Raw genomic sequence first — 24,337 nt, forward strand, 5'->3', positions numbered from 1 at the left:
CTTTTAGGCCTATCTTTCTGCTAAGCCCCACCCTCTGGTCTTTCCCTGCGTCCTAAAGTCGCGTCCCTCCTTAGGTCCCTCCTCCTGCCCTCTGGTTCGACCTTTCCTCCCCAGGCTCCGCCCCCGCCCCGCAGGCCTCCGCCTCCCCAGAAGTCTTCCCCTATGACACGCCGGAGTCCTTCTGAGGGGCGGGGTTTACAGCGCGAAGGGGCGGAACCTGGGGAAGAGGCGGAACTCCCTGCTCGGAATGCCGTCGGCGACCCCGCCCCTGCGCTCGGCCGTTGCCAGGAAACGAGTATCGACGCTCTGTCCTTGGCCGGGCCCAGCCAATGAGCTGGCACGCTAGTGCCCAGTCGTGCGTCGCTGGGCGGATACGTGTGGTGCGCGGGGGCGCGGGTTGCGTGTGGCGCGGGGCGGGGCGCGGCTGGTGCGCCTGAGGAGCGATGGCGGCGGCCTGAACTCACCTAGCTTCGCCGCGGTGATCGGGCCTGGTCAGCGTCAGGGTTCTGTGAGTGAACAGTAAGTATGGGCCAGAGGACCCGGAGAGGCGCGTGAGGGGATGAGGGACTGGGGAGTGACGGCACCGGGTTTGGTGACTACTGGTTGTGAGGGGACAGGGTGAGGGGCTGGCATGAGGTGAGGGGCCGGGTGTGAGTGTCTAAGGTAGGGGAGCAGGGTGAGAGCCTAGGGGTGAGTGAGCAGGTAAGGAGCTGGGTTGTGTGAGGGACCGGGGTGCTTTCTGAGGGGCCAAGTGCAAGGGTCTTGTGAACGCGATTTACTGGGCTGGGGCTCCCGAGGGCAGGGCTGAGGACTAGCCCTGGGGCCAGACTGAGGGGTAAGGCCTTGCGGGGAGGGGGACAGTGAAGGGCGAAGGCGGGAGCCTGCAGGCCGGTGGTGAGTTGCTGAGGGAGTTGAGGGCAGGGCATGAGAGGAAGGAATGAGGGTTGTGAGACTGCGATAAGAGTGAGGTTGGTTCTGAAGCCTCCTTCAGTGTGCTGTCCTGCCCAGTGAGAGCAATAGTTTTAGACTGAGTAGGACAGCTTGGGTGGCAGTGTCGTGCACTTGGCTCTTCTGCTCGCGTGGGCTCTACATGTTTTGGAGGACAGAAAAATGAAGGCGTCGTGGGCAATAGTAACTGTGATAATGAAAATTATTTTTGAGGCTTAGTCTTCAACAGACTAGTTGCTGGAACTTCTGTTCCCTCAAGTTCCTCCTTGGGACTGCAGACTTGAAGGTGGTCTCTCTCATGGAGGTTTCCTGGTGATGACTGCCTATGCTTGTTTCCTCTCCACCTGCTTCTGGGCAACCTTTCTGTGCTGCTGCCCCTTACCTGTGCTGAGCTGTGGGGCTTTGATGGTTGTCATCTCTATTGGACTAACCACTTCCAGTTGCTAATTCTACTTGCATGTAAGTCACGTGGTTTGTTACCTACAACACTATATTTAGGCTCCCAAACAGAATGGCTTTGTTCTCATTTTCTTACAGTTACATGTTTAAAAAAACTACTTTATTGAGGTAAATTTATGTACAATAAACTGCTAGTATTTAAAATGTACATGTTTGATGAGTTTTGACATATGTTCACATGTCTGAAACCGTCACCACTTCCAAGATACTGAACACTTCCACCACCCTCAAAAAGTTTTTTCCTTTCCCTTTGTAATTTATTCCTTCCTCCATGACATGTTATTGGGTTCACTTTATTAGCATTTTACGGGTCCCCCTCTCCCTGCCAACCCGCATGCACTTGAAAATTTTGAAAGTTCTAGAAAGCTGGGCTAGCGCTCAGTGATAATGGCTACTTTCACACCACTAAATTTTCCTCTCTACTGACACTCTTCCACAGAGCCTAGATAACTGCCTCAACCTCAGGAAGAGTTAGGCCTTTCCTATCCGGATCATGCCCTGAAGAATTAGGGGCAGCTCAAGTGCCCATTCTGTTCCTGAGTCTCAGCCTTAGAACCAGCTATTCTGTCCCATGGTATTTTTTTCTTTGCTTCTCTCTGGAGGCCAAACAGGTTTCCATGCTGATGGAACCCTTGGCAACCTGCCCAGATGGTCAGAACCCTATGCAACCTACATGTATAATAACAGGGATTAGAGCAGTGATTCCTAAACACTGGGCTGAGGACAGTGCCAGTGCATAATAAAGTTTTCATTCATCAAAGGTGGAAGGAGAGAAAGACAGCATATGAAATATGAGTTTTCATAAAGGTAAATTTATTCTGAGATTATCATTCCTATTCTTTTGATGTTAAAGCGCTCTCTCACCGATGAAATAATGGTGACAGTGGATGATGGGTTTTAAAAAAATGGTCTATTTGCCAAAATAAAAAGTAACAACCCTGTTTTTTAATTTTTTAAAAATTATTTGTACTGGTTCATGAAATCCAGAAATTTAGAGTGATAATGGTGTGGCCACTGTATTATATTGAGGAAGCATGCATTTATATAGTAATTCTATATAACTTCTGACATCTGAACAGCATTCATGCATTACATAGCAATCTCAAATTTTACTGGATTTACGTAGATACCTTGTGAAGTAGGCAAGGGCAGGAATTCTTATTTTATAGATGAGGAATCAAATTCAGAAGCCAGAGGTCACATAGTGGTAAAGTGGCAAAGGTGGACCCAAAATTTGGTCTCCTGAGCGTGAGAGTGACTTGGGGAAAGAAAGTTTGTAACAGAGAGTGAAGGTGATGTAGAGTAAACAGCATGGGATATCTGGGAAGGGTTGTGATGACATGGAGGCCATCATACTGGCAAAAAACATCTTTTATGATTTGTAATTGTTCTGTTTCTGAAAGAGATTAAAAAGACTTTCAGGGTGACAGGGATGAGGATTCTGTTTAATAATGTGACAATGACGTAGGAACAGATATACATAATACCTGTATCACGTTTTGATAGTGATAGGATGAGTCAGGTCATCAGAGGGTTCTTAGGGACTTTCCAATTCTTGGTTATTCTGGAGAAAGCGCTGGGTTTGGTAAGCTTATTGTTTGCTGTACTGAACTCTTTGTTGAAATAGTGCATTAAATATAATGGATTTTGACTTATGACATATAGCTGAGTGGTAGATCTGAGAAGATGAAACATAGATGAAGGTGGTGAGGTAGAGACGGAAACGTGTTTGGGTTGCTGTGTGTAACCATTTATTCCATATCTGCTATGTGCCAGGCAGTCTGCTAAGAGCTGGGAGAACAGATTCATTCATTCTTTTATTAATTCATTTATTTATTCAGCAAATACTTCTTCAGCATACAGTCTGTGCTTGTGATGCTCACATTTTATGAGATAAGATAAATAAGACATGGTCCTCCGAGGTCTCAAGGAATTCTCAATCTGATTGGGAGAGATAGACACATGAAAAGATAATTTTAATTTAGAGAATATAAAATATAAAAATGTATCATAATGAGGTGATTACTTTTCTGTCTCTAGTTTCAGTCTCTCCCTATGTTCCAATCATGTATATTCAGTGATCTACTATATATCTCTACCATTATCTCAAAATCAGCCAGCCCTGGTGGTCTAGTGGTTAAGATTTGGCGCTGTCACTACTGCAGCCTGGGTTCGTTTCCTTGTCTGAAAACCACAACCACCCATCTGTTGGTTGTTATACTGTGGTAGCTGCGTGTTGCTGTGATGCTGAAAGCTATGCCATCTGTATTTCATATACCAGTAGGGTCACCCATAGTTTCAAGGAGCTTCCAGGCTAGACACTAGGAAGAAGGACCTGGCCACCCACTTCCGAAAAAACTGGCCATGGAAACCCTGTGAATAGCAGCAGAGCATTGTGTGATATAGCACACAACGGACAGTGAGAGGATGGTGAAAAAAGACCGGGCAGGGTTCACCTCTGCTGTATGTGGTTCCAACTCATCAGCACTAACAACAAATCTCAAAATTAACATGTCCAAAACAGAACTCATTGTCTTTGCTCTGAAAGCCTGCTTTTGCACCATATGCTGTATCTCAATCTGGGCAAGGATTAATCTTCCATGCTTTTCACTTCTTCACCCCCTGCATTTAATCAGTCACTAAAATCTTACTGCATTTCTCTCTCTATTATCTTTCTTTTCTTCATCTCTACTGCTACATCTTCACTGTTAAAGCTTTAGTTTACTACCTCCTCATCTCTCATCTGGATTTTTTTTCCCCAACAGTCTCCTATCTTCAAACTTATTCTTTTCTTGTCCGTCCCTAGAATGATTTTTCTAAAAATACAGATCTGTTCGTGGAACTCCTCTGCTTAAAAACTTTTGGCTCTTTGTGTTCTGTAGGACAATATCCAAATTCCTTAATAAGGCATCATTTGGCCTCAACTCACCTCTCCAGCCTCATCTCCTGCCACTCCCTACTCTGTGTTCTAGCTTGAGTAAATTGTTCACAGTTCCCTAACAAACATGTTACTTTTTTGAGACTTGAAATGTTTTTACTAGCTGCTTCCTCTGTTAGGAATGCCTTTTCTTCTCTGCCCTGTGAACTTTCCTCATCCTTTAGAGTCTAGTTCAGTCTCAGCTTTTCTTTGACATCTTCTTTGTCACTTTCACCCAACAAGGGTTGAGATAACCATGTGTGACATGGAGATTCACTGTTGTAAACGGGAGTCACCATGTGATTGAGGTTCATGTTGTGAGTTATAAGGGCTCTGCTGGAGTCAGGTGAGGAGATTTCTGCAAGAACCAGAGGTGGTACTGGGGGGAGGGGAGGGAGTGAGTTGAGACCATACACTGATATCCCATTTGTCTTATACTTGTAGGCTGAGGGATAGACAAGCAGGGAGGATATATGTAAGCTGAGCTCTAGATTGGTAGGCTCCTGTGAGATGGTTTTTCTTTTTTTTCCCTTTCGTATTCCTCTGAGGTTTTAATCAGATCTTTCTACTTTTAGTATTTATGGTAACAGCCCATCCATACCTCTTATGTTAGTAATCAGGCATCTTGCCTAGGAAGAGCCATTGTAGGGAGAGAGAATCCTCAGGACTTTACTGACCTGTTCTTGGAAGGTCATTTTGGTCTCTCCCTGTCTGCTGTAGGTGTTGCAGGTGTATCTCTGCCCCTTGCTCCCTCCCTCTCTTTGCCTCTCCCAGGGCAAAGGTTCATAAGTGAGGCTGAGCTACTTCCTGCCCTGTGCCTGCTGTTCTGAGGCTGGCGGACACCCTTGCTGAGTGTACCTGTAAGGCTGTATTTTGGATCCTAAGGTGAGTGCCTGAATTTGGCCATTAGTGGATTTGAAAGATCAGCTCTTTCTTCCCCTTTTTTCCCTGTGGCTGAGCCTGAATGTAAATCTGGGAAGAAGGGTCTACTTTTTTCTAGACTTTGCTATGGGAGGAAAGGGCAGAGCAATAGGGTGGTGATTCCATTCTCTTTGTCTTGTTCTGAACTCTGCGGGGTTAACAGGGATTGAGGGAGTCTAAGTAGGTGACAGGAACACCAAGCTATAGCCATCTTTTATGTTTTTGCAGTATGTGAACAGGGCCCAGGTTGAGTGTTGGCTTTTGGGTTCTGAGACACCAATTCCAGTGTGGCTCTTGTCTTTTAGGTCTTTGAAAAGAGATGGGGTGGGTGTGAAGAAAGGTCCTGGAGACCAGTCCCCCTTGGGTCTGCGAGCAGGGCCATTTGTTGGTCAGGCAGTGGAACAGAAGTGGGCATTCCAGGTATGTTGCAAGGTAGGAGCTGTTTGTTAATCTTTGGAATTGAGTTCTAGAAGCTAGAGGCAGTTTAGTTTTGGATATGTTAAGGCCTTGCTTTGCTGAGACTGGATGCTTGGCCCTTCAGCTCACTGGGCTGTGTGTGTGAGGTGGTAAAAATGGGCATGTCAGAGCAGGTTAGGTCTCTCTTCAGTAAGAGATGAGGGCACCTTGGTCAAACAGGATCAGGAGAGGGAAGGATGAAAGGAAAGTTTCATTTACAGAGCACTTGCTTTATGCCTGGAGTGCTACATAGGTTAACTTATTTAAATCTTAAAACAGTAACAATACTTATTTTATCAGGAATTTATAGATGAGGAAACTGAAGCTCCGGTGTGTGAAGTGATTTATTTAAGGTCATACAGCTGGAAGAAAATGGTGGACCGAGATTCAAACTTTTGTTTGAGGGACTCCAGAGCTCATGTTTACCTACTGCTTTGTGTTACTCTTGCTTGACCTTAGGCCCTCTATTTGTTTTCAGTCCTCCAATGAGATATTATTGAGAATGTGTCTGTAACCAGTAAGACTCTTGTATCACTCAGAGTCCTCGCAGGTAGCAGATGGCACAAATTAGGTTTGGGAAGAATTTAATAAAGGGACTGTATTTACAAAGGTATGGGCAGAGTTTAAGGAAACCAGTGAGGGATGATGCAGTACCCCAGGGCTAATAACAGGGGCTAGAAACAGGGGAGACTTCTTATCAGTATTCTCAAGTGTTAGTTTTGCCTTCCCCAGCCCATGCCTACTAGGGACGTTAAGTACTTGGGCAGACAGGTAAGTAGCTTTTCCAGTGCATCCCTGCTGCTGATAGCTACAAGTCTGTGTGACTGTGTTTGATGGGTTATAGGAAACCATGTGTGAAAGACTGAGCATCCATTCAGTGGCTCTACCACCTTCTCTTCTCCTTCACCCCCACTCCTTTGGGTAAGTGAGGGAGGGAAGGTTGGGTGGGAGTAGGGTGGTAGATATTAGCTTCCCTCTTTCAGACTTACCTGAAGTGGCGCCCATCCTTTATCTATTACTGCTTTCCTCCTTTCTCAGAGAAAGTGGTATACTTCTTTTTCTCAGACTGATCCTATACCTGATTTTTCTGTCAGTTATCCCCATCTACCTGTTACTTTCTTTAGACTTCTTTTCATCACTTGACAGACACCCTTGAGGCTCCTCATCTTAAAACCAAACCAGGGGCCGGCCCCGTGGCTTGGCGGTTAAGTGCACGTGCTCCGCTGCTGGCGGCCCAGGTTTGGATCCTGGGCGTGCACCGACGCACCGCTTCTCCGGCCATGCTGAGGCTGTGTCCCACATAGAGCAACTAGAAGGATGTGCAACTATGACGTACAACTATCTACTGGGGGGCTTTGGGGTAAAAAAAAGGAGGAGGATTGGCAATGGATGTTAGCTCAGAGCCGGTCTTCCTCAGCAAAAAGAGGATTAGCACGGATGTTAGCTGAGGGCTGATCTTCTCACCAAAAAAAAAAAAAAAAAAAACCAAACCAAACAATAAAAACTCTTTCTTTTGACTACCCCTTCCCTCCAGTTCTTTAAGCTATTGCCCTATTTTCATCCTTTTCCATATTACTGAATTTCCTGAAATTGCGTCTTAACGCTTCTTTGGCTTCTAGTCATTCTTTAACCAGCTGCTTTCTTATCTAAAACTTAATTGCTTAAACTGACTGATCATTTTCAATCTTCATTCTACTTAATCTCTCTGTAGACTATACACTATGGGCAACCTCCAGTTTCCTGAAACTTCCTTTCCTTGATTTCTAGGTTATCATTATTTCTTGGATTTCTTCTTCCATTTCTGGCCACCTTCACAGTCTTCTTTAAAGACTCCTTTGCTTTCCTGAATCCTGGTTTTCCCCAGGATGTGATCCTTGGCTCCTTTCATGATCTGCTGATCTCTTTGGATAATTCCATCCACTTCCATAGCTTTATCTACCACCTATAAGCTGGTGGGTGACTCTTGGATTTTTTATCTCTAGTCTTGATTCATTCTTGAGCTCAAGTATAATATTTCTACTTGTTTCTGGACATCATGGATGTCCTATAGGTGTCTCAAAACTTAACATGTCCAAAACTGGACTCATCCTCTTTTCTAAAACACAGTTCCTTTTGTTATGTGTTCCTGGTCAGTCTGTTAATGGCAGTATCTTTTACTGAGTCTCCTATACTGCATGTCAGGGTCTTCTCTTATCATACTTTCATTTGCCAGGTCTTGTTGCTTCTACTTCGTAATTAAGGTAAATCTGAAGGCAGATTATCTGCATTTGCATTCCAGTCCTGCCACTTACTAGCTGGCTAACTTTAGCAGTTTATTTAACCTTTCTAGGTTTTGATTTCCTCATGTGTATAATGGAGATAATAGTACAGCTAGGGTTTTTATGAGATTTAAATGAGCTGGTATGTGTAATGCTTAGAATAGAGCCTGGCATGTAGTAAGTGCTCCAGATATGTTAGCTATTGTAATTATTTTAAATTCAGCATTCAGTTCCACAAGCATTTTTTAATGCCAGGCACTATGTTGGCACTGGGATTTCAAAGAAGAATGAATGATATGATGCCTTTTGTTAAGGAGCTTGCTTGTATTGGCAGAGATAACACAGGTATAAATAATTACAGTATCACATGGAGCATGCTAAGATGAAGGTGAATCTCAGATTTATCTTTTTTCTAATTCTGCTCTTACCACCTTGGTTCACGCCATCCTTTTTTTTTTTTTAAATGGACTGTTGAAGCAGGTTCTTATAAATTGTGCACTGCCATCTGTCTCTCTCTGCTCCACCTTAGACTGTTATCTGACATATATTTAAAGACAAATTTGATCTTGCCATTTCGTTGTGTAAAAACCTCCTTTGTCTCCAGGGTGTCAGCGGGTAAAATCCAAACTCCTTACCGTGATATTCGCTGATGCTTGTAACCTTCACACATATTTACCCTTCAACTCAATATCATCTCTCTCTTCTCTAAACACTCTGTGATTAAGTCACACTGAACTTGCAACTGTTCTTCAAATTTGTCATGCTCTTTTACAGTGCCATATTTTTGTACATACTGTTTTTGGTATGAAAAAGGCCTTTCCTTCTGCTCTCTACATGGCCAGTATCTCATTGTTGAAGATTTACCAGATATCACCTCCTTTCTGGAATCCTCTTAGAGTCTACCAGGCATTAGTTGCTTTCCTTTGTGCCCCTGTGACACTTTCTTGTAAAGACCTCTGTTTATAATATTTATTGGAGTTTTTGTTTATGCTCTCCCCTCCCAAATGTTTTTATCCATCTTCGTATTTCCAGTGCTTACTTAGCCCAGTACTTTATTAGTATGGATATACATTGAGTTAATCACTGAGTGAGCCCTGCCTGTGCTTTAGGACTGGTCCCATCCTTTATAAGACTGTCTCCTGTTCTGCAGAAGATTTCCTTAGGCATAGTTGCTGTCTTTCTTTAGCTGTGAGCTGGTAATGGTGAGAGAGAATATCTGGGTGGAGGGGGATGGTGATTAATTTAACCCGAGGTCAAAGTGTGGGGCTGTTGCCAGGTCTCTGGGTTCCTTTAGTCCTTGTTGAGAATAAAGAGGAAGGACAACGGAACCACACCTTTCCTCTGAAATTTTTACACTTGTGAGAGACAATACTGCTGAGCGGGTGGCGGGTGTGATGGAGAAGGTCCTGTGAGCCATGGCCTAGGCCAACAGCTATTTTGATACTTTTTCCCTTGCTTTAGCGAGGGTATCATGTCATGTTCCTGGGAGTGAGTGTTGGATGTATCTGACAGGAGTGGGGTGTATGTGTGTATATGGGAGTGTGTCCGGGTGTTCCTTGCTAGAATGAAAACGGTTCTGCTCTTTTGGTTGGCTCTGGATTTCCACCTCTTAAGAGTATTCATCCAGTTAAGAGTCTCTTAGGCCATTTCCTACTGGGTGGGCTTCTAGGGAGGGACCTGTGATAGGTAGAAAAAAATTTCTCCCACAGTAGTCCCAGAGGGCTGGAGTCAGATCAAGACTGGGTTTCTTGGTTGTTCATTTGTTTGTTTGTTCATTCGTTCATTCACAAGCATTCACACATTCAGCAAATATTTATTGAGTCCTTAGGCACTGCTTCAGGTACTAGGGATACAACAGTAGATAAAACAGACAAACCGTGCCCTCAATGAGCTTACATTCCAGTGGGGAAGATAGACAAATAATTTCAGGTAGTGAAAACTGCTAAGAAGAAAGTAGGAATAGGAAGCTAGAGAGTGAAGGTGGGGTGATGTGCTATTTAGGTAGAATTGTTAAGTAAGGCCTCTCTGAGGCAAAGGCATGTGAAAAGAACTGAGTGATGCAAGCAATTGAAGATCAGGAGAAGAGCATTACAGGTAGAGGGAATGGAAAGTATTCAAGAAGGCCTCTGTGAGTAAAGTAAGAATGAGGAGGGGCATGGTAGGAGGTTTTATAGATTAGATTATATAGGGCCCTACAGGCCAAGGTAGGGGATTTGGATTATTAAATCATTGCAGGGTATTCAGCAGAGGAGAGATGTAATACAATTTAGGTTTTAAAAATATCACTCTGGTTTTTGTGTGGAGAATAGATTCTAAGGGGGGCAAGACTAGAAGCATGGTGACCAGACTGAAAGCTATTGCAATAGTGAGACATATTTTGTGGGTAGAGATGATAGAGTTTGCTGATGAATTGGATATTAGAAATAAGAAAAAGAAGAAACAAGGATGATGCCCATGTTTTTGGCCTGAGCATGTAGGTGAATGTTATATCATTTACTGAGGTGGAGAAGTCTGGGGGAGTAACAGGTTTGGTGGTGGAAGTGAGTTTTGTTTTAGACATGTTAGGTTTAAGATGCTGACTGTGTGTGTGCATATGTGTGGAGTTTTCAGTGGAGTGGTGGTTCTGAGTTCTTCCTGCTGGGGAGTGAAGAGAGGCAAACTTTTCTTGATCTTTTCCATTCTTCTCTTTGAATTAGATTGCAAGTCTGGACTGGACAGTGACCTCTGGGCTCGCCACTCCAGGCTGGTTTATCGTCTGGCTCCATGGCCAGCTGCTGGCTCCTACAGACCGGATGAAGCAGACTAGAGACACCAGTGGAGAAAGCCTCCAGCTGGCAAATTCTCAGAGTTTGGCCCTTTGGCCGCTGGCCCTGCCCAGCCTGCCTCATGGAGAGGATGAACTGGCTGAGCAGACTGGCCTCCCGAGGCCCTGGGCACCGTGTACCTCAAGGGGCCAGTCTGCAGACCCCTGTCATGGCTGACCCTGAGACCTGCCTCATGGTCTTCAAGAATCACTGGTCCCAGGTAGAAGGCCCAGTCTACTGGCTGTCCCAAGTCCTCCTAACCTTCTGCGTTCTCTCACCATCCTATTTAGTCACCTTATTATCTTAGACTACTTCTGTCTTTTGTCCTGTTTCCCCAGGTGGTGCGAATCCTGGAGCGGCAAGGCCCTCGGGCAGCTCCTGGGGGTGCCGATGATCTCAGTGCTGTGCGCAACCACACTTACCAGATGTTGACATTGCTGGCAGAGGACCGTGTGGTCCCCTCGGCCCCCACAGCCCCTGGGCCTCTGCTGGAGTTTGCTCTGCGTGAAGATCTGCTAACCCGTGTGTTGGCCTGGCAGCTTCAATGGGATGAGCTTGGGGATGGGGTTGAGGAACGGCGGGCTGAGCAACTGAAACTATTTGAGATGCTAGTGAGTGAAGCTCGCCAGCCACTATTGCGGCATGGTCCAGTTCGTGAGGCTCTGCTGACCTTGCTGGATGCCTGTGGCCGCCCTGTGCCCAGTAGCCCAGCACTGGATGAAGGCCTGGTGCTACTTCTCAGCCAGCTGTGTGTGTGTCTGGCCCGGGAACCTTCATTGCTCGAGTTCTTCCTGCAGCCACCTCCTGAACCTGGAGCTGCCCCCCGCCTTCTCCTCTTTTCTCGCCTTGTCCCCTTCGTCCATCGAGAGGGTACCCTGGGCCAGCAGGCCCGTGACGCCCTACTCCTGCTCATGGCTCTGTCAGCTGGGAGCCCCACTGTGGGCTGCTACATCGCAGATCACTCTTACTTCTGCCCGGTCAGCACCTCCTGGCGTGGGGGGTAGGGTATGGTGTGTAGGCTCTGGAGAGGCACTTTCCTATCCAGGAGATGTGGAGGGGCTATGTACTAGGGCCCTCTCCTTCAGGAAGTAGCGTCCTGGGTTTGAAAGCAGCACCATGAGTTGGGTGGGGACGAAACATGGGCTTAGCTGGATAGGGCAGGTACTAAGGCTCTTCATGGGCCAGCATTCCCAGGCGATGTCACATGGGCTAACTAAATGCCTGCACTGGTAATAGCTCTTCCCGCTACTCCCATCAAAACTCTAGGTTAACAGTTCCCCTGTTCCCCTTTTTTATATTGTCTGAGCCTTTGGTAACCTATCCTTGGGGATGGCCCCTAGGTGCTGGCCACAGGGCTGAGTGCCCTATACTCCTCACTGCCCCGAAAGATTGAGGTTCCAGGGGATGATTGGCACTGCCTGCGACGAGAGGACTGGCTGGGAGTGCCAGCCCTTGCGCTCTTCATGAGTTCCCTAGAGTTCTGCAATGCAGTCATTCAGGTGGGACTGGAGTTCCCAGGAGGTCTGGCCCTTGGTCATTCTGGGGAGATGGGGTGGGAAGGGGTGCATTCCCTGGAGTTCTACCATCGTGCCATCTTGGGTGTAGTATGCCTACTTGTATTGTACCATTCTAATCCCTTCCAGACAGTGGTCCACCTCACAATCCTCCTTCCTCTCTCTTATGCCCCTACAGGTGGCCCACCCTCTGGTGCAGAAGCAGCTGGTTGATTATATCCATAATGGATTCCTGGTGCCTGTCATGGGCCCTGCCCTGCACAAGGTGAGAATTATGGGTGGCAAGGCAGAGTAGCGGCTAGGCTGGGGGGTAACCTCAATGCCAGGACCAATGTGGGAGGCAGTGGACTGGGTACTTTTTCCCTGTCTGCTCCTGGTTCCTCCTTAGAACTCAGGGAAAATGATTCAGTGCATATACAGGGAAGCCCTAAATTTCCAAACTTTCCCTTCCCTTCGTCCAGACCTCTGTGGAGGAGATGATCGCCAGTACCGCCTATCTGGAACTTTTTCTACGGAGTATCTCAGAGCCTGCTTTGCTCCGTACCTTCCTGCGATTCCTGCTGTTACACCGGCATGACACCCACACCATCCTTGACACCCTCGTTGCCCGTATTGGCAGCAATTCCCGGGTATGGCCCCTACCTCTGTCCTGGCTTACCTGGGTGAGCCATCTTCTCTCTCTGACCTTTATGCTGGGAGGGTGTTCCTGCCCTTCTTTAACCTTTGTCTCCAGCAATCACTTCAAAGTTAGGTGGCATTTACTTTCTAGCATTAAATTTTTAACCATTTTGAGATTTTAATCTATTCTCTGTTTTTGTAATGTATGAATCTAGAGCACAGTTATCTTTTCTGGATGCCTTTGGCTGCTCGTCATGACTATAGGTTTTGCCATTGTGCTATACTTGTAATGTACCATTGGCCTGAGGTTCTCTTCAGCTGTGTATTGCGCTATGGCCTGTGGGTGGCTCGAGATCACTTCTTCAGGTTTTGTGTCTGCTTTGATAGATGATCCACCTGGTATTGGTATGCTTAACTTTTCTTCCTTTTGGATTTGCTGCTTTGAACTGCTATAAGTTGGGTCACCCATTCGCTCACCTACCTACATTCCTTCCTTTTGAACATTTTATTGAATGTTCACTATGTGCCATACTGTTTTCTGGTACTGGGGATATCACGGTAAACAAGGTAGACATGGTTGCTGACTTCATGGAGTTTCCTTTATAGAGGAGGTAGACAAGCACACACATTAATAAAAATTGAAAATTGTGGTTACTGTTATGAAAAAACCAAGCAGAGTGCTTAGAAAATAATAGGGTGGTTGCAGAAACTTCTCAGAGGAGGTGACTTTGAGCTGAGACCCTAAGGTCATGAGGTTAGCCTATTGAAGAGCAAGTGGAAGAATAGTCTAGGCAGAGGGAGCAACATGCGGAAGATGGGGAAGAGCTTAGTGTTTTGAAGAAATGAAAGACCAGTGTGACTGAAGTGTAGTGAGCAAGGGGGAAAAGGGAATGAGATGAAAGTAGGGAGGTAGGTAAGATTCAGATCATGCATGGCCTTGTAGACCATGGTAAGAAGTTTGGATTTTAGCAATAGAAATGTATATAAAATAGGAATAAATAGTCTCCAAGTAATAAAGACCTGAAGTCTTTCTAGGGGAATAAAGCATTAGTTTAGCCATGGACTTCCTGGCATTTATTTTGGCTCTGGAACCATTTTTGTTTCTTTCTTTTATTACAAATAATTGAAGTTCCCTGGGTCCTTGTATTTAAAATAGAAGTTCTTGAATCACTGACTGTTCTGGAAAACTATTCTAGATCATTGAGGTACCTGTTGTAGGGTTTCAGGTAGGTGAGGTTCCTGGATAGTTATGTTTCATATAGGTGAGGTTTCTGAATAGCTGAGTTAGGGTATATGTGGGATAGTCCAGACTGACTCTGATTAGGCCAGTGTTTCTGACCAGGGGTCCACTTGAGAATTTGAAAATGACAACAAAGAGAACAACAGATTCTAAGCTCTGCATTTGATCTCTTGAGTTAATAATCTTTGGGAGTAGGCCTAGGACATGTGTATTTTACAGTGTCCAAAAAAGTAATTATGATACATGCCTTGGGTTAAGAATTATTGGTATAAACCAATATGTAATAGATGTCAAAGCTTTAATTTTAGAAAGATAGCAAAAAAGTTTTATTTCTCATTATGCTGAAGCTAGACCATGGTCTTATATCTTTTTGACCTCATGGAATGCCCTGCTCATGTTTTGGGACAATTGATTTTCTTCTTGAGGTTGATTTTTTCCTGTGCTGGGCTCTGTCCATCTTGCTTTTGTCTTAATCTTATCCTAATTTCTTTGATTCTCCCTCATTGTCTTCAGCATTTATTTCTATTAGTCTCTAATTTGGTCCCCTGGTCTCAGGAGCCTTTGTGTTCTTAGGGTATTTCTTCTTGGTTCCTGGTTCTTGGAGGAACTAGATCTCTTCTGATTCCAGGATGCCCATGTTAAACCTGTAGATTCTTTCCTTTCCACTATCTGGCCCTTTTAAGCTTGATTCTGTTGGCCTGACTTTGTAACTCTGTAGCCTGTCTTTTGTGGCTTAAAGTGAATCATGCTGGCTAGCCAGTCTGTGTGTCTGACTGTATTAGTTTCCTATTGCTGTCATAACAAATTACTGCAAACATACTGGCTTAAAACAACACAAATTTATTATCTTATAGTTCTGTAGGTCATATGTCTGACACGGATCTCACCAGGCTACAAAGTGTCAGCAGGGCTGCGTTCCTTTCTGGAGGCTCTAGGAGAAGATCTGTTTCCTTGCTTTTGAGTTGTTGGTAGAATTTATTTCATTGCATTTACAAGACTGAGATTTCCATTTTCTTGCTGGCTGTCAGCTGCTGGTCATTCCTAGGTCTTAGAGACCAACCAAATCCTTGGCTTGTGGCCCCCTTCCATCTTCAAAGCCGTCAGTGGTGGATCGAGTCCCTCTCAGGCTTCAAATCTCTTTTCCTTCTTTTTGACCCAGTTGGAAAAGGTTCTCTGCTTATAAGAATGCATGTGATTTGATTGGGCCCACCTGGATAATTCAGGATACTCTCCCCATCTCAAATTCTGTAACCTTAATCATATCTGCAAAGTCCTTTCTGCCATGTAAGGTAAAATATTTACAGGTTCTGGAGATTACGACCTGGACATCTTTGTGGGGGCCATTTTTCTACCTACCATACAACCTTTCAGTGAGTCTGAATTTTTTCATTACCGTTTAAAATGGTCATTTAGGGTAAACCTCCTGAACATCCATGCCGTCTGGAATGTGAACTGCTATCTCTCTTTCTCAACTGTGGGAAATTCTCCCATAATCATTTAGCAAATGATGAGCACCTGGACTGTGCAGGTAGTGCCCTAGACTAAGACACAATAGTTGTCTTCAGGGAATTCATGGTATACTTGCCGTAAGGGAAGTATAGAGAAAAGTGTGGGGATTCAGAGGCATGAGGAAGAGCTTACATGTGTCTGTTCTTTTGGCCTAGCCAGGGACAAACTACCCTTCTTCCTTTTCTAAAACAAAAAGTTTCCCCCGTTCTGGACCCACCTACTTTTTCCTTTTCCTGTCCTTTTCCTTTTCCTCCCTTGAGCTTTTATTTATCCTACCTTCTGAGAGATACACTGCTGTTGGAGAGGTGACTCAGACTCCATGATCACAGCCCCACCCATTTCCCAGCTGGGATTCTTCCAAGTTCCCTCTGGTTTCTTGTTGATAGGTATTCAGTTACTGTGCTGCTACAGTCTCTGCTGACTGCCTTTCACTTAGTTATCACGTTTCTATTGTTTCCTGTTAGTCGTTTACTCAGTCTCAGTATTTTCTAGGGTCTCTTTTCATGGGTATTCATTCCATGTTAGCATTGCTGGAATTTCTGCTGACAGGTATATATAGCCAGAGTCTGCTGACATGTATATGGTGTATAGAAATACATTGAATCTGACACATGGTTCATTCCTATCAGTGAATAGTGAAGTCTTGCCCACAAAGATCATGTGATCATTCATTTAATACTCGAATGACCTTTATGTGCCAAGTCCTGTGCACATTGTTCCTCTAGGAGTGGTTGATTGGGTCTGGGGCTCGGGGGGGTTCCCATTTGGTAAACATCTTGGAGGGTAGAGAGCTCGTCTGGTGACTCCCTCCCTCCTCCCCCACCCCCCCAGCTCTGCATGGTCTCTCTGAGTCTCTTCAGGACCCTCCTGAACCTCAGCTGTGAGGATGTCCTGCTGCAGCTGGTTCTCAGGTACCTGTGGGAGCAGGGCTGAGGGATGGCTGATCCTGAACTCTCAGGGCCCTCTGAGCCTTGTGCCTTGCTGGGACGATGGGTTGTATTGGGGTTACTCATGTGTTTTCCTCTTGGAACCTGGCTTAGCCATATAGTTCCATTGGCCTGATGTTCTCCCAGGCCCTGTCCTTCCTTCCTGATCTATCCTGTGTCCCTTTTCTGCTGTCATTCTCAGGTATCTTGTCCCATGTAACCATGTGATGCTGAGTCAGAAGCCAGCTGTGCGTGATGTGGACCTATATGGACGAGCAGCGGACAAGTTTCTCTCCCTAATCCCACGCTGTTGTCGGCACCGTGCCCCCAGCCCACCCCGTCCAGAGCATGCCTCGTGGGCACGAGGTGGGCCTAGCAGAGAGGCAGGGAGAAGGGAGGACACCACGGGTATGGCCTGGGTTCTGGGGAAGCCTAGCAAGAAAGTAGGGCTAGGTTGGGGGGAGGGAGGTGGCCATGAATGGCATTCCATCTTTGGGGAGGTCGATGAGGGGTCTTGTAAGGTGGATCCTTTACTCCACCAAAGAAATTTAGCTTCTGAGCAAAGCTGTTCTTCTTCAGTCTAGTCCTGTACTCTTCCTGTTTCCATTGTTTCTTTGGTGTTGATGGTGGTGAGAGGGCATGGTAGATGAAGAAAAGCTTACTTTGGAGGCTGGAGAGTCAGCTGTCCAAATAGATTCCATGTTTCTGCTGCTTCATTGCCTTCTATCTTAGTCTCCCTAGATGTGTTGTCCCTCCTCCTGGACCTCTGTCTCTTTGATTCCTCTTATGTTTTTTTTCCCTCTGCAGGCCCTGGAAGCCCAAGTGTTGACTCCTCTTCTGTGGTGACAGTGCCCCGGCCCTCCACCCCATCTCGTCTGGCCCTCTTCCTGCGACAGCAGAGCCTGGGTGGCTCCGAGGCCCCAGCCCCAGCCCCTCACTCACCAGGGCTTGCCACATCTCCAGCCTCCAGCCCTGGTCGACGGCCCAGTCCTGCAGAGGAGCCTGGTGAGCTGGAAGACAATTACCTGGAGTATCTGCGTGAGGCGCGCCGTGGTGTGGACCGCTGTGTCCGAGCCTGCCGTACCTGGTCTGCCCCCTATGATGGCGAGCGGCCCCCTCCTGAGCCCAGTCCTGTTGGCTCCCGGACTAAGAAACGCAGCCTACTGCCTGAGGAGGACAGGGACAATGTGGGGGATGGGGAGGAGGAAGAGCTGGGGAGTGAGGGGCTGGCTGGGGGTGCAGGGGAGGGCCCCAGCCACCTGCCCCCTCCCCAGATCAATGGGGTGCCAGGACCATGGCCTGAGGGGGCCAAGAAGGTTCGTCGGGTGCCACAGGAGGGAGCTGGGGAACTGCTAGAGGGCGTCTCCGAGGGCATGGCAGGACTAGAGGGCTTTGGGCAGGAGCTCCGGGAGCTGGAGGTGGCATTGAGCAATGGGGGGGCTGGCTCAGAGCCCCCCCTAGAGCCTCCACTACCTCTTGAGGAGGAGGAGGCCTACGAGAGCTTCACCTGTCCCCCTGAGCCCCCTGGCCCCTTCCTCAGCAGCCCTTTGCGGACTCTCAACCAGCTGCCAAGCCAACCCTTCACTGGTAAGCTACTTAGCCTAGGCCTTCTCCTTTGTGTACTTTTTGCATGTTCTTGACATGTTTGTGCTGGTTTCTGAGACTTCTTGGCCATGTCATTTCTGTGTACTTGCCTAGCTCCTCTTCCATTTTGCTTGGGTCCCTTCCAGAAGATACATATCATGTCATACTTGTGTCTCTGTGTCTGTCTGTACATCTTTCATGCTTGTGCTGGTTTGGGTATTGACTTATGTCTGAGTCTTGTATGTCTGTCCTATGTGCATGTTCCTCCTCTTCCCCAGTCTAGCCATTTCCTGGCATTTGTGATCAGGATATTTTGTGTTTCGTGTTCCTTGGTGAATCACAGCAATATATCTGAACCATGTGGAAGACATATGTTCTTTCCCATATGTGAGGCACCTGTAAACCGTGCTATTCCATGCTGTTCCCACCAGTATATCTGTCTAGGTGTTGGGTCTCCTGTCAGCTCTTCTCTGGCCCAGGATCAGCTCTTCTGGTGTTCTTCCCCTACTCAGCCCTGGCCTCCTTTTTCCCAGCCTCTTCAGAGAAGGCCTCAATTTCAAGTTTCTCCTGTTCCTTGTCCTTGTCCCTTGTTGGTTGCCATGACTGCCCAGAAAGACTTTAAGGATTTATGGTTAGTAGTAAGGACCGAAGGGGATAGAGTGAAATACCTCTTTCAGGACAAATGACAAAGCATGGCCCTGAGCTCCTCAGCTGGGTTCTTTTGGTCTCTTCAAAAGACCCTGGAGCTATACCTGACCTGAACTGCTGGGCTTAACTCTTCTTTGTTTTTGTCTGAGAGCCAGTTCTATGCAGCTCAGCCCTCATCTGGCTTTTATCCTTACTCTACACCCGGCTCTAGGGGGGAAAAACAAAAATACACCTCTGGGAAGCAGTATAGTGCTTTGAACTAGACATACCTTGAGTTAGCATCCCATCTATGTCATTGATGTGTGTAAATCACTTACTATGCTTCTGGTACCTTGTGAGAACTCAGCACTTGGTAGCTTTTTACTAGGATTATCATCTCTTGGGTGCATGGCAGATATAAGTTGACTAAGGCAACCATCCATCTTCTGGTTGTTTGTAGTCAAGTTATCATGCCTTGATCAGTACATGTCCTAACTGGGCCTGGAATTTGCTGCTATCCTGTTTTGCACAGCATCAGGGCATCTGCCCTGGAGTCATGACAACTCCCTCTTGCAGACTACAGAGAATATACCTTTCCATTTATTTAGTCTTTGCTCTGCTGCTTCCTGCTCAGTACCACTAGAAGGTGGTGTCCTGGTTTTACCACATTCTTGAAGCATTAATTGAAGCTCTGTCCTTTTTCTTCTTTGTTAAGTCATCTGAGATTTTTGAATGTTCTCTTGCAAGAAATTCCCAGAAAATGAAAGGAACAGAAGGACAAAGTTATGGGATATCTTAGGACCCTGTTAAGATAGAGTTATTTTGGAGCTAAGGCTAGTCATGTGCATCTAGAGTTGAGAATGTGCTAGGATCTTTTTCAGGATTCACTGCTTCTTGCCCTTCATTGTTATCCTGTCTCAATTCATAGTGCAGATCGTGGGTACACTCCCTTTTCTCCACAAATCCCTGATCAGACAGACTGTGATGGTTCTAGAGTCCCAATGCTGGTGATCTGGCTCAGTTGGGGCCAGTTCTCCCAGTAGGTCATTCTAGTCCTTTCTGTTATCTTCTGCCCCCACCAAAGAATCTGCCCTGAGTCAGTTTTCTCTGGCCCTGAACTAAAATCTCTTTTTTTTCCTACAGATTGTATTCTGCCTTCCTGGTTCCCATCTAAACAGAGTGGATTTCTTCTTTGGTCCTCCAAAGATTTCTCCCCTAACTGGCCCACGTAGTCACCTTCTTTGCTTTTGCTACGCTTTCTTCTTGCTTTCTTTCTGACCCGGGTCTAGTATTATCCTCTATCTTGTGTGTAATCTGATTCTTCTTTTGGTCCTAATCACTTTCTTACTTATTCTTTCTTCTGTTGTTCCTCTTGTGTGAAACTTTTTAAAAAACTGAGAAATATTGTATAGCTTACTGTTGTTATTGGATACTTACAATTTGCTAGATCTGGGGCTAAATGCTTTATATCAATATCTCTTTGATCCTCTTAATAACCTTATGAGGTGGGTATATTTATTTTACCAAGTAAGAAACTATGCTTGGAGAGTTTTGATTCACCCAACAACTTAACTAGTCAAGGGTAAAACTGAAATATGAAACCAGGTCTGTCTAACTCCAGAGCCTACAGTCTGGCTCTTCAGCTCAAGCATGTGTGAAACTGGCATCTGGACTCTTGTGGGTCTGTGTGGTGTCTCACATTTTATCTCCTCTAGAATAGGTGGTCACAAGATATTTAAACATACTCAGAGACTGACATACAAATAATTTGCATCTGGGTCAGGGGGTCTCTTGTTTGGGGAGGAATGCGTGCGATATGCATTGTGTTCAGGCCTTGTATCCTTGTGCCCAACCCCCCAGGCCCCTTCATGGCTGTGCTCTTTGCCAAACTCGAGAACATGCTGCAGAACTCCGTCTATGTCAACTTCCTGCTGACGGGGCTGGTGGCCCAGCTGGCCTGTCACCCCCAGCCCCTGCTCCGCTCTTTCCTACTCAACACCAACATGGTCTTCCAGCCCAGTGTCAAGTCCCTGCTGCAGGTGTGCGATGCATGCATGCATGGGTGCGTCCAGGCTCCGTGGTGGGCCAGGCCCACAGCTGGAGTGGCCCTGGGGGGTGCTGGGAACAGGCCCAGTGGGACTAGAAAGGATTGTGTCAGTTTAGAGCCACCCAGAGATGTCATGAAGTTGTGCTTCATAGGTGCTGGGCTCTGTGAAGAATAAGATTGAGAGCTTTGCGGCCTCCCAGGAGGACTTCCCAGCACTGCTATCTAAAGCCAAGAAGTACCTCATTGCCCGTGGCAAGTTGGACTGGGCTGAGGGCCCTGCAGCAGGACCTGCCCCCCGCCGCTCTGATCCCCTAGGTGAGGCCTACCCCACCACCCCTCTCTCTACCCTCCCTAGACAGCTAATTAACCCAAGTTAATTGAGCTCTTATTGAGGGTGAAGGCTTCTGCCAGGAACTGAGGAGTTACAGAAAATTCAGTCTTGATGTTTGTCCTCAGGCTTCTGGTTAGAGGATAAAACATAGTTCTGTCCACTAAGAGCCAAATCAGCAGTACCAGGAAAAACTGCTGTAGGAGTTGACGACAAGCAAGGGGACAGCGTAGTCGCTAGGTTGAGATATTGTTACAGCTTGGTAAAGGACATGGCATTTGATGTGGGCCTTGAGACATGGGTAGGAATTGGGTAGGCAAAGGAGTGGATGGCTCTGTTCTTTTGTTTAGGGGCCAGCATGAACTATTTAGTTGGAGCAAGGGATTTGGAAGGTGGTCGAACAGTTGGCAGGAAGGAAGTTGTGATTTTTTAGGCAGTGAGAAACCATTGGTGCTTCTTAGATCCGGGAGTGGAGAGGTAAGTGTGTTAGTTCATGTGCTAGGTGAATTGGAGCTAGGAGAAGATGGAATAAGGAAGAGCAGTCAGGAGTCTTCTGCCATGATGCAGATGTGACCTGTAAGGCTTGAATTAGAATAGTGGAAATAAGGAGAATATGATAAGGTGGAAATGGGAAGGAAGTATTGGCAGAATTTGGTGAGTAGTTGTGGGGTGTAAGGAAAAAGGAAGAGTTAAATATACCCATGAAATTTTGAATCTAGATCTTTCATCAGCAAGTATCTGAGCAGTTGCCGTATATGCTAGGCATTGTCTTGGGTACAGGGGACTCAGGGAGGTACAAGATGAGATCTCTGCTTTCAAAGAGCTGGCAGTCTAGAGAGTGACTAGAGGAGTGTCATAACTGAGGCGCAAGGTCCCAGAGGTGGTGGAAGTAGTGGGATCCAGAGCACCGGGAAAAGATTAACTTTGGACAGGAAGAGGTTGGGTTTTCCCCCTTTGAGGCAAATGAGATATCAAGGGAGGAAATGATATGTATCAATGGAGTTGTGAGGTGTGGAGGGGAAGGTTAAGGATTTGAAGTCATACTTTATTTGCTAATCAAAGTAGGAGGCAAAATAATATGCTGAGAGCAAGAGAGCAGAGGTGAGATGGAGACTTAAGGAGAAAGTGTATGGGTTGGGAAGAGAGGGCCAGAAGGATTATTATACAGCTGTGAAGACCCAGCTGAAGTTTTTAGCATGGTTTCCTTATGGTCCAGTACTGTGAATATTTCTTGCTTCCACAGTCCTGGTGCTGTGTTCACTATGGAGGGCCCAGGGATACAAAGGTAAATAATCAGAGTCCAAGCCCTTAAGCTCACTGATTAGTGTATGAAGTAGAAGACATGTAAACAAGTTATTAAAATACAGTGTGATAGGGCAGTAAAATGGAAAGTCGGTGGAGGGCAAATCAGAGGTTTCCCAGAGAGGTGGGCATTGTGAAATTAGACCAAGCATGAAAACAGCGGGGAGTGCAAAATTAATGTGGAGGGGGCTACCGAAACATGAAAAGAGCCTGGAGGGTTCCAGTAAGAGCAGAGAGGAGTGGATGCAAAAGCGAGATGGGGTGTAGGGAGTTTTGAGAAGTGTTTGGAGAAGGTTTGTAAGCTGGTTGTGAAGAGTTCTGAATGCCAAATTTAATAGATCTGTCTAGTGTCTGTCTGAAGCCAATATTGGAGGTAGAGAATGGGAACTATATCATGATTTAGAGACTAGATCCCTAGAGTCTAGGCCCTAGATATTGGACTTAGATCTAGAGCCAGGTATTTAGGCAGAGAATTAGAGGAGAGAGGGCAATATTTTAACTGGTTCATTTGAGTCTAAGCTGACATGAAGTTGTCTGGCCACAACCAGTGGGAGGGTAGTTTTGGTGGATATAGGACAGGGACTAGTCGAAAGTAAAGTGGTAGCACAGGAGAGCAGATCTTGGAGGGATAGTGGAGTATGACAGAAATGATAAAGTCACTGAACTGTGATTGCATATATAGCCCCTGTGGGTATTGTGGGTCAGGTGTTATAGATAGGCAGGGGGAAGATGTAAGTGGTTGACTTTAATTCAAGAGGGTGATGGGAAGCAAGAAATAGGGCTTGTTATGGACTGAGGAGAACGAGCTTGGTGATGGTAGAATAGTGATTGGAAAGGAAGGAGTAGTAAGAGAATCCCTCAGGGTGAAAGGACATGGAGAAGGAAGGTATCTTGAATGGGAATGAAGTGGCTGAAGTGTTTATTGACTTACTGAAAAGACTGAGGATGATAGTTGGCTGGCTGGGGAGACTGGATAGAGGGAAGAAGGCTGAGCAGGCAGCGTTTTGGTGTTCGAGTCCTAGCGGAGAAGTCCATGAACCTAGGGGGGTAGGGAAATCTCCTCTCTCAGATGAAGGGAGTTTGCCTGAGCCCAGCCCCTTCATGATACCCCTGTTTGTTTCCAGTGAAGAGCCGGAGGCCATCCTTGGGGGAATTGCTCCTGCGGCATGCGCACAGTCCAACCAGGGCCCGGCAGGCGGCACAGTCGGTTCTTCAGCCTGGAAGAGACGGCGCAGGACTTGGCCTAGGTGGGGCCTCCCCTGGGGCTTCAACTCCGGTTTTGCCCCCTCGGGGTGGGGCCCCTGAGCGCCAAGGTGAGGCTCTACGAGTCAAGAATGCTGTCTACTGTGCAGTCATTTTTCCTGAGTTTCTCAAGGAGTTGGCTGCCATCTCCCAGGCCCACGCTGTTACTTCGCCTTTCTTGTTGGATACTTCAGAGGAGGGATCTGTCCCTCCCATCTCAGGCTTCGGGCCCCTCAATCCTTAATCTTCTTCCGTGGACAATCAGAGCCTTGAGTGGCCTGGGCTGGGGCCAGGGTGCAGGCTCCTTTTTATGTTTGGAGGCAGTGGCAAGAGGACTTTTTAATTTATTTCTGATGAATGTTTTGTGGAGAACTTGTTGCAATATGTATAAAAGGGAAATCTCTATTCTGTGCTCATTCTTCTTTCCCACTCTTGTTTGTGGGGCTTGGGCCCCAAGAAGGTTGTACGTAGATGGGGAGGTGGTCAGGGGTATTTTCTCTCTAGTGAAGACATTGATGCCAAGGTTTCAAGGTGTTTTTTATGTGCTTAAAGAGTAAGGGGACATGAAGCCTAGGGAAAAATGTAGGGACACTCCCCCTACTCCAGACCTCAGCAGGAAGAAGCAGCATGGGCCCAG

The 24,337-nt window shown here is 46.5% G+C and overlaps 1 protein-coding gene across 13 annotated transcripts; it reads left to right on the plus strand.

The window, feature by feature from the left end:
• Window positions 1-422: 422 nt before the first annotated feature.
• FHIP1B (FHF complex subunit HOOK interacting protein 1B) lies at window positions 423-24,105 on the plus strand. 13 transcript variants are annotated; one of them, XM_087433314.1, is made up of 15 exons: window positions 423-519; window positions 5,045-5,209; window positions 5,551-5,677; window positions 10,656-10,983; window positions 11,102-11,740; window positions 12,104-12,262; window positions 12,456-12,542; window positions 12,739-12,906; window positions 15,440-15,505; window positions 16,476-16,555; window positions 16,773-16,978; window positions 17,378-18,157; window positions 20,642-20,820; window positions 20,981-21,143; window positions 23,583-24,105. In XM_087433314.1, the coding sequence occupies exons 4-15, from the start codon at window positions 10,846-10,848 to the stop codon at window positions 23,942-23,944; spliced, it is 3,027 nt and encodes a 1,008-aa protein (XP_087289440.1). In that variant the 5' UTR covers window positions 423-519; window positions 5,045-5,209; window positions 5,551-5,677; window positions 10,656-10,845; the 3' UTR covers window positions 23,945-24,105. The 13 variants fall into 13 exon arrangements, with proteins under 13 accessions (XP_087289440.1, XP_087289439.1, XP_087289451.1 ...); XM_087433313.1 differs by having other exon boundaries at window positions 5,551-5,665; XM_087433325.1 differs by having other exon boundaries at window positions 5,551-5,665; window positions 17,378-17,575.
• The last annotated feature ends 232 nt before the right edge of the window (window positions 24,106-24,337 follow it).

Source organism: Ceratotherium simum, chromosome 7 (assembly GCF_057802395.1).
Source record: "Ceratotherium simum simum isolate JZ-2026a chromosome 7, ASM5780239v1, whole genome shotgun sequence".
Lineage (NCBI taxonomy): Eukaryota > Metazoa > Chordata > Mammalia > Perissodactyla > Rhinocerotidae > Ceratotherium > Ceratotherium simum.